Raw genomic sequence first — 14,136 nt, 5'->3', positions numbered from 1 at the left:
TGTTGTGGCTTTCAAAACAATTACTTTGATGAGTTTGATCAGTATTATAACAAAAAGAAACTATAACATACACAAGAACTATTTTACAATATAACACCTATATCAAATTAGCTTGTTTGTAAGCTACGTTGCTATCAGTAGCCTAGCATAACAGCCATTAGCTCTGGTTATGCTAACAACTGACACTGAAATGAAACCAGTTCAAACTTGTTATGAAAGTTAATCCACCAAAACTGTAAAGTGTCTTCTACTTTACATACTTTCTGTAGAATATATTAGCTAGCTGTACGATACTGTGAGCATGTAGGATTGAAAACAAGCTAGGCTATGTTGTTTACTAAATAGAGTAATAGACCAATTTGGTCGGCCTCAAACTGGTTTGTCTTGGCAGCCATTTTGACAGATTTAATGAATGTTTTGGCTTTGAAAGAAGCTTACTTGTGTTTTTTCTTTAAACCTCAAATGTTTTGAAATAATTTATAAATGCAACATCTCTATGTTGTTTACTAAATAGAGTAAACAGCATAGAGATCTAAAGTAGAAATGGACACAGGGCATTTTTCAAAAAACTAAAAGACAAAAAAGTCTTAAAAGTTTCTGCAGGCGTGTTTTTAAATTAAATATTAAATATTGAACTTGATTAATTTACTAAATTAAGAGGAAGCATGTTTTAACCAAAATTGCACCACATACCAACAGTTTTTGTTTTCTATCTGCTGGGTTTCCGACCTCCCCCCTGAAGTCCCGAAAGAGGGTCAAAAGACCCTGATACCAAACTAACGACTCAAACTAACGACTCTGATGGCTCAAATTAGGATCCCTTCTTCAATTGTAAATGTGGCCGTTGACCGTCAGGCCAGAAGGTAGGAGTGGAAAATCATACAAAAAGTGTAAGCAAAAGAGATCTGGAAGACTTTGCACATGCAAATTTGCATGCAGCCTTTTGTGCTGTGGAGTATAAATAAGGGACTGCTTCACCTATTTAGTTCACAAGAAACAAAATGCAGACGAGGTGCACCACTCAGAAGGCATTGGAACTGATTCAGAGCAGTGCCAGCCCTTGTGATTCAGATGGAGAAGACATAGACCTTCAACCGGATTCGGACTCTGAGCTGTCTTCAGGTTAGATTTCTCAACCTACCTATTTTATTTTCCTGACTATTTTTTATTTAGAACCAAACAAAAAGTTAATTTGAAATTGTTTATCTTGCAGATGAGGAGACTCTCCCTCCACCACAAAAGAGAGCTCGTTTGGGGAGTGAGCCGTCAGAGACCGCGAAAGATGGCACAGTGTGGCGTGAAGAACAAGTGGGGACACATCTCGATTTCACTCCAATAGAACCGTACGCCACAGACGGAGAGCCAAGCGCTGAGGCCAGACGAAGTATCCAGAGTCGCCTTCAGAGCTTCCTCTGTTTTATCACTCTTGACATGCTTCGTAGCATTCAAGAATGGACTACTCAACATGCACGTCACACGGAGCAGCAGGATTGGTTCATGGATCTTCCGGAACTAATGGCATTTATTTCAGTCATTATCTTGCGGGGGGTGAACAAGGTTCCATCACTAGGTGACAGCTGGTCAGCAAACCTGGGAAACCCAAGGATCATTGCAACTATGGCCCGAAGCCGCTTCCAAAACATCATGCGACACCTACACTTTGATGACATGTTTACACGCCGTGAGCGAGCGGAGACCGATAAGTTTGCTGCAATCTCCGATGTTTGGGGATCGTTTGTCACTAACTGCATCTCATCCTACAACCCTGGTCGACACATCACTGTTGATGCACAGCTTTATCCATCAAAGACTCGCTGCTGTTTCCTGCAATACATTGCAACAAAACCGGACAAGTTTGGCATCAAGTTTTGGGTGGCTTGCGACTTGAAATCACAGTACATCTGTAATGTCTTCCCATATCTTGGCAAGGACCCCAATCGTCCCAGCGGGGAGAGACTGTCCGAGACTGTAGTGATGAGGCTGATGGAACCGTTCATGGACAAGGGCAGAACTGTAACCACGGACAATTTCTTTACATCACTGTCACTTGCACAACGACTGCTTAGCCGGAAAACCACCATCCTCGGCACAGTCAACAAGAGAAGCCGGGAAATTCCTCAATCCGCTAGACAGATGGATCGCACTGAATTCACCACTCAGGTGTTTTCAACCTCTGATGCCACGCTGACAGTGTATGCGCCCAAAAAGAAGAAGGCCGTTTACGTTCTCAGCAGCATGCACAGCGTGGTTGAGACTGAGGATACCACCAAAAGGAAGCCAAACACGGTCACACAATACAACAAAACAAAGTGCGGTGTGGATGCGATGGACCAAATGGTGCGGGAGTACAGCGTGCGTGCAGGAACACGGAGATGGCCAGTTGCGGTGTTCTACAACATGATTGACATGGCAGCACTGAATGCACATGTGCTTTATCAGGCATGTACTGGGGTGCAGGAGAGACGGGTGGACTTCCTGGTGGAGCTTGCAAAAGAGTTGGCTAACTCTCATGTGAGTGAGAAGAAGGCACACAAGGAGAAACTGCTTCGGGAACAACCTTCCACACCCAGCTCAGGCAAAAGGGCGAAGTGTCAGGTCAACCATCGATGCAGGAACAATAATGCGACTGTGAGATGCGTTGGCTGCTACAAATACACATGTGGCAAATGCACCAGGGTCATACCCTGGCAGTGCCAGGTTTGTTCCGACAGTGCAGACAGACTGCTGAGTGAGTGCTGAAATGCCACTCACACACACACACACGCAGCCCCCCACTGTGCCTAGTGTAAATATGTGTGGAATTGTTTTATTTCTTGTATTTTTCGTATCGTTTTTAATGACAAAAATAAAAAGCATTTAAACAAATAACAGTTGTTCTTTTGTATATTTCTCATGCTGGAATTTCAGTCCTCTTGACTTAGACACAAATACTTCTGGTCATTGCTCACAGCTGTACCTGGCTGTAAAATTTCTAATTCTCCATTTAAAATATTATAATTAATTCATTGTGCTTTTTTGCTAAAATAAAATTAAGCTAAATATAATATATATAATCTTTATATTATAAGATACAATATACTGAATAGAACTAACTAGACAGTTAGTTGGGAGTTAAGCTTTCCCCCTTCCTTTGGTGCGCCAGTAATGGCCTTATTTACAGAACAAAAGCGCCTGCTAGCTAAAATCCTTCAGGTCAGTCGACCCGTCTCTGGGCTCCAAAGGTAGAAATGTTAAATGACCCTTCTCTGGTAATGCTAGTAAAGAGGAGCTGAGCTGTTGTTTTGGATTTTATTTAGTCAGTTAATAACACAATTCATGGTTTGAAGCAACTCCAGATGTTTCTTTCAGCATCTGAGATGGGAACAATTGGCACAAACGGGTATTATGTAATTGGTGCTGCACATAGTCTGTAAGAATAACTTATAAAGTTAACCACCAATAGCATTAGAAAAATAAACATAAAAATTATGCCTGTTGAAATAGATCTCAAAACGACAGTCTGATCTGACAAAAACTGAATGAATCAGGGAGCTACACGATCTGGGGAAGGTGATTGCTGGACAAATAACAGAAAAGCAGCACTTTTTAATTGTCCAACTGTTTATTTTACCAAAATAACAAGATTAAAGGGCAAAAATAACTTCATAAGACAATAAAATATACAGTTCCTTTTAAAATTATGTTATTGTAAGACAATGGATATTTATTTTCAGGGTTGTTGCATCGTCCAGGTTTGTTCAACATTTTAAACAAATTTCAAACCCATAGGAAGAGTGGGAGTAAGATACAATAAATAAATTCACAAATAAACAGTGTAGTAGATAACAGTTATCTAAATAAATCAGAAAGCTAGGAGATCTGGGGAAGGTGATTGCTGGACAAATAACAGTCAGATAGTGTTTCAACGTCTAACTTTTATCAAAATGAGAAGATTAAAGGTAAAATAATCCTGTCTATAAAAAAACAATAAAAGGTTAAATTTTTTTATTATATCTGTTAACTTGTACTAAAAAACTTTGTTTTAAAGGTAGTTGATGTTTGTATGTAACATTTCATAATGGATTTGTTGCATTCTCCAGGGTTTGTTCAGCATTTTAAGGTAAATTCAAATCCACAGCAACAGTAGGAGTGAAATAAAACAAATAAAATCACTAACAGACAGTAACAGTTGGATCCGACAAAGACTGAATGAATAAGGGAGCTACAAAAGCCGGGAAGGTGATCACTGGAACAAAGAACAGGTAAGTACTGCTTTTTTAATGCGCTGTTGAATATTTTCCAACGTTTTTAATAAAATGACATCACTAAAAGGATCTTAAAGTTCAGGGTCTTCATCTATGCTGTAAATAGTTACTGTCTGTTTATATGTACACTAAGCATTATGATTTTTCAGCTGGATGAGGTTTGCATGTATCGTATGACAATGGATGTTTCTTTCTTCTTTGTTGCGTCGCCTGGGGTTTGTGAATCGGCACCCTGACTGCGGTTGGTCTCTGCAGGTTTTCCTTGTACTCCAGAAGTATCTCTTTCTTTGCCCGACTTCTTTTTAAACCTAAGCTACATGTGAGGGTCTAACAGCCGAGTTTGTTATGAAAGCTCTTCTTTGTTTAGATATTTTGTCACATTTCCTGCGTTGAAAGATGTAAAACACAGCAGCCATATGATTATATTCATGTGTGGTACACTGACTTGCTCTGTTTTTTTTTGAGCGTGTAATTGACAAGCTGGTCCTTTTTTTTCCTACTCTGGAAAGGCTCGGAAACGAGCGGGGGAGGAGAACGATTGTTGTTTTAACTCAGCTCCATACCCCTCCATTTCTGTTTTTTTAAGTTTCTAGTTTCACCCGACTTGTTTCCGTCAGGTTTTATTCATGACCTCCATCTGGAAATAATATCAGCTCATGAAAACAAGCCATCAGCAATTTTAGGGAAGAGTTGTGTGTGTGCATGTGCACTGAGGGGGGACATTGAGGCTTCCTCTGTGGGGTTTGGGCCTCGCAGACGAAACAGCGTCCCTCTCCTAAAACGCTGCAAAAACACAAAATATAGGTGTAGCTTCTAGTGCAAATATTTTTAGTACACTTGAAAGAAAACAAAACTAGCTTGCAAGTAATTTTTCAGCAAGATACAGAAACTTGTTTCTTAGAAATTAAATCAATCTGAAATAAACTTCTGCTTCTTCACTGCAAAAACACAAAATCTTACCAAGTATTTTTGCTTAGTTTCTAGTCCAAACATCTTAGTACACTTGAAATAACCAGTAAGTAGCTTTTCAGCAAGATGTAGGATAGATAATTCCTTAATATTGATGAAAAAGTATTAGATCTATTGACAGATTATTTCACTTATAACAAGACATTTTCCTATGTTGTAAGACAAATAATCTGCTAAGTAATAGTAGCTAAAAAATGGCACACAGATCATTTCCTTATAACTAGAACCTTTCCAGTTTACAACAATCTCCTGTATCTTGCTGAAAAGTTGCTTGCAAATTTCTTTTGTCCTTTTTCATGTCTACATATATTCGCTAGACCAAAGATTTTGTGTTTTTGCAGCGTATTCATGTGGGCAGGATGACCTAGTCAAAGCACAGACCTAAATCCAACCGAAATTCAGTCAAGTCCTATAAAAATATACTTCTACAGTCTGACTGAGAATAAGCATAAAATCTAACTTTGAAATGCTAGACGTGATTCTACAAATTACACTGCAAAAACACAAAATCTTACCAAGTATTTTTGGTCTAGTTTCTAGTGTAAATATCTTATTACACTTGAAATAAAACAAAACTAAAATAACAAATAACTTTTCAGATATAGGAAATTGTTATGATTCCATAATATGGATTTAAAAAAATATATAGTTTCACTCTAAGATTATTTCACTTATGACTAGAACCTTTTCACAAATATTAAGGAATTATTGCCTTATAAGAAGCTAATATATTTTGCTAAAAAAATCACTTGAAAGTTAGTTTTGTCTTATTCATGTGTACTAAGATATTTGCACTTGAAACTAGACCAAATACTTGATGTTTTGTGTTTTGCGGTGCAGAAAAGGATCATTTGGGTCCTGCTTTGCAAAAACACAAAGTCTTACCAAATATTTTGGTCTCGTTTCGACTGTAAATATCTTAGCATACTTAAACTTACAAATAATATCTTTTCAGCAAGATAAAGGAGCTTGGTTTAAGTGATTTGTTCCTCAATATCGATGAAAACGTTTTAGTTCTACTGGCAGACTTTTTCACTTATAACAAGGAAAAATGTTTTGCTCATAGTGAAATAATCTGCAAGTATAACTAGTACTTTTAATCAATATTAAGGGATCATTTACTTAAAACAAGTGCTTTTATCTTGCTGAAAAGTTACTTTTAAGTTAGTTTTGTCTTATTTCAAATGTACAGAGATATTTGCACTAGGAACTAGAACCAAAAATACTTGGTAAGATTCTGTGTTTCTGCAGTGAGTCCTGCTGAAACGCAGTTATGCTCTATAAACTCTTTGATTCAAATGCAAAGTTAGTCATCAAATGCTGGAACATTCAGCTGCTGGGAGGAATTACGTGTCAGGCAGTTTCTTTGGCAAAACGTTTGACCTTGGCTCAGACTGAAAATATGCATTAACTCAGTGAAAGCCTGCATAGTTCCACAGGAAAGAAGATCTGGCTTGTGTTAGCGCTGCTCACAGGAGCGTACGCAGCTTGTGACGGGGGAGATAAAGCAGATATTCACTCCGCTCCAGGCTCACTGAAACACCTCTGTTATGGAAAACCTTTCTGGCTTCCCAGAGTCTGTGTCTGCCTGCCTGCCTGCCGACTTGGCCGGCTCACACAGGAGACATGCCGGTCACACCTGAGAGCCTCTGAAGAGCAGCCAGACATTTTGGCTACGTTCAAATCCGATTTTTTTGTTTTTGTTTTAATGCAACCTGTATCGTGTTTTCGTGATATTCTGAGCATCACAAATCTGATTTTTTTTTTTTTTTCAAATGCGACTTGGATATCCGATATGTATCCGATCGTTTCTAATGGGACTTGAATCCTAACGGTCAGGTCCTGAACGTCATTGATGCTCGACAGAAACGTCACTATTCTGCGTCCTGACATGCGCAAGAAGGAAGAAAAACAACAATGGCGGTAAGGAGGATTAAGTTGTTACTACGGTGGCTCCGGTCGGACAACAGCTTTAAAATCGTAAGCTATACTACACCGTTAGCATCCAAGTTTACTTACTCAAACACTGAGCAGTTCTCAGTGAGCGGGTCTTCTTCTTCTTCTGTTTTATAACGGTTGGCAAGCAACGTTTAGATATGTGCACTACCGCCATCTACTGGAATAAACTGTGGACTGGAATGCTAAATATATATTACAAAGATTGATAACAAAAAATTCGTCTGCTTAAGGTATCTTAGTAAAAAACAAATGGATCCAAAATACCTTGTATGTTTAACTGTAATTTATTGTTTTGTAGTCTACGTACTAATTTCCTTCTCTCAATGGAATATTTGGAAAAGAACAAAACATGTCTCTTCTTAAAAACAAAAATCACATCTTCTTGCTTCCATTTTAAATAAAATACTATTTAACCCTGGATGACCAAAACGTAATCTGGATATACTGGTTTCCTCCTTTCAAATTGTACCAATATATCAATGTAACTATTTTTTGTCCGCTGCTCGTCTTCTTCTTCTTTTTTATGGCGGTTGGCAAAACACTGACCACGCTCTCTGTGTGACGTTATTGCGCCCTCTACTGCGCATGCGGGACACTTTCAGGTCGCTTGCAGTTCACATAAAAGTCGCATATATTTGGAAGTGTGAACGGCCACGCCAAATCATAAAATAAAATAAAAAATCTTTGAGATTTGGGTGACTTCAGGCTGCAGAGTGAACGCAGCCTTGGCCGGCCCGTCCCTGGCACTGAGGCGTCTCCGGGTCCATCCAGCTGTCGGCCTGAGAGAACGTCTGTCGGCCTGGAGCCGATATGATCTCTTTCAGAGCCATAATGGCTTTAGCAGCCCCTGAAGGAGAAAGGAGGTGTGTGAGAGGAGAGCTTTCATTTCTGCATCGGGAGGTGTGGCTGGATCATGTTTTAAAAGCCTTGAAGTTAACCCCAGTCAAAAGGTTTATGCATACCACGAAAGCCGCAGAGGAATCATGTACAGCGTCTCTCCTAGGTGTACACGCCCTTGTTAAAATGTCAGGTTTTTATGATAGAGGGAAAATGAGACTTTGATAAATCGGTTTAAAAATTTTTTCACATACTTTGCGTAAGCTTCTTTATCACATTGCGACAGATAACATACAAATTCAATTCATTTTCTCAGCATTTACTCTTGTTTACCATCCACAATTAAATCATCCTGAAATAAACCTCTGCTTCTTCACTGTAAAAACACAAACTCTTACAAAGTATTTTGGTCTAGTTTTTATTGAAAGCATCTTACTACACTTGAAATAAGACAAAACTAACACACGGGTAACTTTTTGCCAAGGTGTAGAAGCTTGTTTTAAGTCAATTATTCCTTTATATTGATGAAAAAGTATTAATTCCACTGGCAGATTATTTCACTTATAACAAGACATTTTCCCCGTGTGAAACTACATCTTTCTAAAAATCAATATTAAGGAATTATTTACCTAAAACAAGCTTTGAAATCTTGCTGAAAAGTTTCTGCAAGTGAATTTTGTCTTATTTCATGTGTACTGAGATATTTGTACTGCACACTAGACCAAAATGCTTGGAAATTTGTGTTTTTACAGCATTTGAGTTTTCTGACCTTTTGCATCCTTTAGCTGAAGCCATTTGCTGAAATGTTGCAAAAGATCAAGGATTTATCATCGGTGTAAAAAGCTGTCAGTCAGGAGAAGAGTATAAACCTTCAAAGCATGGTTTACATACCTTTATGGTAATTGGACATTTCTCCAACATTATTGAAATGACAAGATGGAAACTCATCAGGGTGGCAGACAAGAAGCTGATTCAGGAATTTCCAACAAGGTCTGGTTCTGTTGTATATCTGACAACAGTCCCCTGTATTCTCCAAGCGAGGTCAAAGGTCAGGAGCCTTTTCAATTCAAAGAGCCAATTTTGCCCTCATTCCTACTAGTGATGCAAACACTTAATTGACTTTAGATTAATTCTTGATTAATGGTTTATTAGATTAAAATGAGTTTAAATTGATTTACTAGTAACGTTAGACCGTCTTTTAGTGTTGCAGTTTGGCCGCCACTCAGCAGAGGGCGCCGCTGGTCATCCTCAAGCGGAGCCGTTGATACACAAACAAAGATGGCGGCCGTAACAGAACGGTAAACCGAAACGGACCAAACGGAGTCCGGTGTGGGGTGAATAATGCTCTTTATACGCCTCTTTTTTAAAGTTAGTCAAGTGAAAAAACATGAGTCTATAATTAAATCTAACAGTAAATCTGCGGGTTTATATGACAAAGATATTATGTGGGTAAATATTGTCAAGTCAAAATGTGGTATGCAGGAAAAAAAGCTAAAAAATTAAAATCAAACGGTGTTTAGAAAAGTTTATGTTTAAGAACAGAGTTGGGTAGTAGAACAACCTTTTTTACAAAATAGAATAACCTTTTATAAGTATTTTTATCTTTACTTGAGTAAATTTAATTTGAAGTATTTGTACTCTTATTTGAGTAAAATTTCACTGAATGAAGAACAAACATGTTTTAACTAAAAATTCACCAGACAGACGTTCAGATTCTATTAAAGTTTCACATTTAAAAAAAAAAAGTTATTTATATGATTTATAATTTTTTCAAAACAAAAAACTTTATACTTTAATGTGTCTGATGATGTAATATTTAAATATTAAATGATTGCTGCTTTGATTAGTTTACTCTTACTTGAGTAACTTCTTCTTGGATGGCTACTTTTTACTTTTACTTGAGTAAATATCTGTGGAAGTAGTGCTACTTTCACTGGAGTACATTTGTTTTAGGTATCTCTACAACATTTTATGACTTTTCTCTCAGAGTTATTAATGTTAAAAATGGGTCAGTCACTGTTTCCTGCTGTGGAATCCATTGGCTGAGACGTTTTGAGGTATTTCTCTTTTTGGTTATGAGATCCCCACATGTTGCTTTGCCCCCACACTCACTACATCACAGCAGCAGGCTGGGTAATTTTTCTTTTGAAGGCTCCTTCTTCCCCCCTCTTTTCTTCCTCAGCAGTCCATCCATCATACAGAACCTCCTCTCAGCCCCCGCAGCGCTCCCTCGCCATTAAAAAAAAACGCTTTTTGGACCAAAACTTGCTTCGTAGTTTTACTTCTTTTCCTTCTTCGTCTTTGCATCTGGAGTTTCCCCCAAACTTTTGGCTGGTTGAGACCTGAGGGCAGGGCTGCTGAGGATCAGGAACTGGGGTTTCTCAGTGTGTGTGTGTGTGTGTGTGTGTGTGTGTGTGTGTGTGTGTTTATGACTAACACCACTGTTCAAATCAAAGTGTCTGCCTTTTGTATCCGCGCTCTGGAATCCTTTCCGTCACACCTCGGCTGCTGCCTGAGGAAAACTTCCTCCTCCTACAGTTAATCCTCCTCCAGAACGGGCTCCACACAGGGGGAAAGAATTCAATTAATTAAAGGATTTCAGGAGTTTTAATCTGGTAGATTCAAAGTTTGTAAAGCCACATGAGTAATCAGTTCTCTTTATGTAAGTCTTGCACCAAAAGCTGGTATACTTTAGTCATTTTGGAGGAAATGAGTGCAAGTAAAAAAATGTTTTTTGCTAAAATATAGATATTTTAATCAAATGTGAACCATATCTATGCTCTCAATGCTAACCTGTTTGCATTTTTTATATCCTATCATTGTAATTTAATATGAAAGACCAACACAACAACTATTGTTGTTGTTGGGCAGGTCACTTGGATTCACAATTGAATACAAGTATATTGAATATATATTGTGAAGTAGCAAGAAAATTGTATATCATTCCAAACATTTTTTACAAATAAAAAACTGAATAGTGCAAAGGTTTTCACCCTCCTTTTTGCAACCAATTGCCTTCAGAGGTTTCCTGTTTACCTACCATTGACTCTCAATGCAAAAATAGCTGCTTTGTGGTTGAAATGTGACAAAATATGGAAAAGTTACAGGAGTATGAATGCTTCTGCAAGCCAATATTTATAAGACTAAAAGAAAACTGGTAAATGCAAGCAAATTAACATTAAAATGTCAATTTTTTTGCTACAAATTTGTATATTTGTATTCATTTCTACCAAAATGAAGAAGGTATTACAGCTTTTCATGTACAGTTGAAACTAGAAGTTTGAATTAACTGTGTAAAAAGACACATACGCATTTTATTTTTCACTGTCTGATGTAAAATCAGAATAAAATTTTCCCGTTTTGGGTCAGTTAGGATCACCAAAAATTCTTCTATTTGCTAAATGCCAGAATAACGAGAAAGATAATTTTTTAAATGCAGTCAACAGATTATTATGTTTTGAAGCAATTTCAGACAATATCAAACAAACTTGATTAAAATGTCTATTTAGCATAAAAAATCCTCATAAATTCACAATTAAATATGTTTTGGCTAAAATAAAACAGAATATTGTGATTTAATTGTAAATAAAGACATTATTAGTAGAGTGTTAATATCTGTAATGTGGATTCCTGCTCTGCGTTGCAGTGATTTAGCTTCCGCAGGTTGTGAAACCCGTAAAAAGCTGTGAACTGCAGCTCTTTTCCACAAGTCCTCAATTAGGACTTTGCCCACAGAGCCATAAAACCGTTAGTGGAATCATTCAGAGGTCGTTAGATTCAACACTATTAAGAGTTCATTAGTACCTGCAGACTCAGCTACTGTAGCAACTGGAGGATCATTACCATTAGCTGTTAAAGCTGCCAGCCACAGGCCGCTTTTCATCCACTCCACTTGGTTTCTCCACAAACAACGCAATAAAAATTTAAAGGAAAGCGTCTTCCTTCAGCCTCCCAGACTCTCCAAAGCAAATTAGAATACACTGCAGGCGTCTAAGTGGTAGATAAGGCTCAACAAACAAGTGTTTAATTAGCATAATTAGCTCTAAGGCAGATAGGTGTTAGAAATTAATCCAATTGACACATTTCAAAACTAAATTTACATTCAAAATGCTTTAAAAAAGTTAGAAATCTGCCTATTTGAATTTTTTTCTTGATTTGTAAGAATTCAAAAATAACTAATCTGAATGTAATTTCAGATTAATACCACCAGTGTTCAGTATTATAACTATGACAACACACAGTGACAACAATATTCACAAAAATACAGTTTTTAGAAATTAAAAGCAGAAAACTATGCGTGTTAAATGATCAAAAAGGCATAAATATAATTTTATATAGACACTGCATATACTGAATAATTATTTTCTTTAAAAATAGTTGGCACTTTTTCATCAATGTTAAGGAATTATTGACCTAAAACAAGCTGCTATGCGTAGCTGTAAAGTTACTTCTAAGCTGGTTTTGTCTTATTTTAAATGTACAAAGATATTTGACCTAGAAACTAGACAAAAATAGAAAAACATAAAAGATTTTGTGTTTTTGCAGTGTATTCACATGATCAAAAATATGTTCACAGCGACTCAACATTCAGTCTGACTGACCATTAGCATTAGCATTAGGAGAAAATGTAACTTAAAGTAGCTTAAGGTGGTTCTACAAAACCTTACTAGGTATTTTTGTCTAATTTCTATTGCAAATGTCTTAGTACACATAAAATAAGACAAAACTAAATCACAAGTAACAAGATAAAGGAGCTTGTTTTAAGTACATAATTACATAATATTATGTAATTTAAAAATGTTTAAAAATGTATAGTTTCACTGGCAGACTATTTCACTTGTAACTAGAACTTTTTCATCAAATAAAGTTCTAGGAACTTAAGCAATTCCTTCCTTTAAGTAAGGAATTGCTTACTTAAAACAAACTCCTACATCTTGCTGAAAAGTTACTGGTAAGTTAATTTTTTATCTTATTTCAACATGTATTAATGTAACAGCTTGTTTTAAGTAAATAATCTCTTAATATTGATGAAAAAGTACGAGTTCCTGATAACTTTCAAGCAACTTTTCAGCAAGCGATAGGAGCTTGTTTTAAGTCAATAATTCATTAGTAATGATGAAAAGTTACAAGTTTCATTGGCATGTTATATTAGTGAAATAATCTGCCATTTAAACTAATAATGTTCCATCAATATCAAGAATTAATTGACTTATAAAATCTCCCATATCTTCCTGAAAAGTTACTTGTAAGTTAGTTTTGTCTTATTTCATGTGTGGTAAGGTTTTTGCAACAGAAACTAGACCAAAACCGCTTGGTAAGATTTTGTGTTTTTGCAGTGTATTAACAGAAAGTGAAAAATACATTGAAGTTTCTTGACCATAAATGAAAGAACACTAATGGAAACACAGTAACTAACAGAACCCTCGGTATAATTAACGACGATCTGGGAACCGGACTGGACCGAGTCAAGCAAACTTATTGCACGTGGTCAAAGGCCGCGAATTAGGTGCAGTGTTTTCTAATTCTTTCTGTTTGCAGGAGCTCATGGGGTCAAGAGGTCAGGACGGGGTGAAGGCTGTGTTTGGGAAAGCGTCTCTCCGGCTCTTGTTTGCCAAACATCGAAGTTGGCGTGAAGACTGCGAGCTTGGAGGGTGGAGGGGCTCCTGGCAGGTCCGCAGGAAAGATAACAGACCCGACACGTAACCCCCCGTGTTCCTCCAAAATCCCCTGATAACCCGTCTTCCCCCCGGCCGCTAAGTCCCAACCTCCATGACTCCGGGTTCTGCCGGACAAGCCCAGCGTCTGACCCCACTTAATCACATGCTGAACCTTTCCCTCGTGATAATCCTCGCTGCCAACTGACAGGAAGGGTCAGCTGAGTAAAGCCGGCGAGTAATTCAGGACAGAAAGTTCAACTGAAGCGCTCAGTTTTTCCCTTTGTTCGCTCAAGTGGGCCAGTAATCTGTGACCACTTTCCTTTGTGTCAAATTTGGGAAAGAAAACTTTAACCAAACTGAACTCTGTTTTTTGGAGGGTTTTTTTTCTGTTTGTCTGCTTCCTGTCGCTCATGAACATTCGCTCCGATCCGTTTATTTGTCTGAAATTATCTCTCTTGGCAGCGGAGTCA

General features: G+C 37.5%; 1 protein-coding gene across 1 annotated transcript; it reads left to right on the top strand.

Annotated features, from left to right (window-relative positions):
• The first annotated feature begins 913 nt into the window (after positions 1 to 913).
• Positions 914 to 13,712, top strand: LOC114134454 (uncharacterized). The gene is made up of 3 exons (XM_028001076.1): positions 914 to 1,122; positions 1,214 to 2,466; positions 13,548 to 13,712. Exons 1-3 carry the CDS (start codon positions 1,002 to 1,004, stop codon positions 13,710 to 13,712), a joined length of 1,539 nt encoding a protein of 512 aa, XP_027856877.1. The 5' UTR covers positions 914 to 1,001.
• Positions 13,713 to 14,136: the final 424 nt, after the last annotated feature.

This window comes from Xiphophorus couchianus, chromosome 19 (genome assembly GCF_001444195.1).
Source record: "Xiphophorus couchianus chromosome 19, X_couchianus-1.0, whole genome shotgun sequence".
Lineage (NCBI taxonomy): Eukaryota > Metazoa > Chordata > Actinopteri > Cyprinodontiformes > Poeciliidae > Xiphophorus > Xiphophorus couchianus.
Note: the sequence above shows the minus strand (reverse complement) of the source record. Positions and strands in the feature narration are given on the sequence as shown.

Bases quoted from the DNA above. Each gene is read 5' to 3' on its own strand.
- LOC114134454 (XM_028001076.1), top strand. From the start codon at position 1,002: ATGCAGACGAGGTGCACCACTCAGAAGGCATTGGAACTGATTCAGAGC. The intron at 1,123-1,213 runs GTTAGATTTCTC...TTTATCTTGCAG, and splicing joins GGACTCTGAGCTGTCTTCAG to ATGAGGAGACTCTCCCTCCA. The intron at 2,467-13,547 runs GTGGACTTCCTG...TTCTGTTTGCAG, and splicing joins CTGGGGTGCAGGAGAGACGG to GAGCTCATGGGGTCAAGAGG.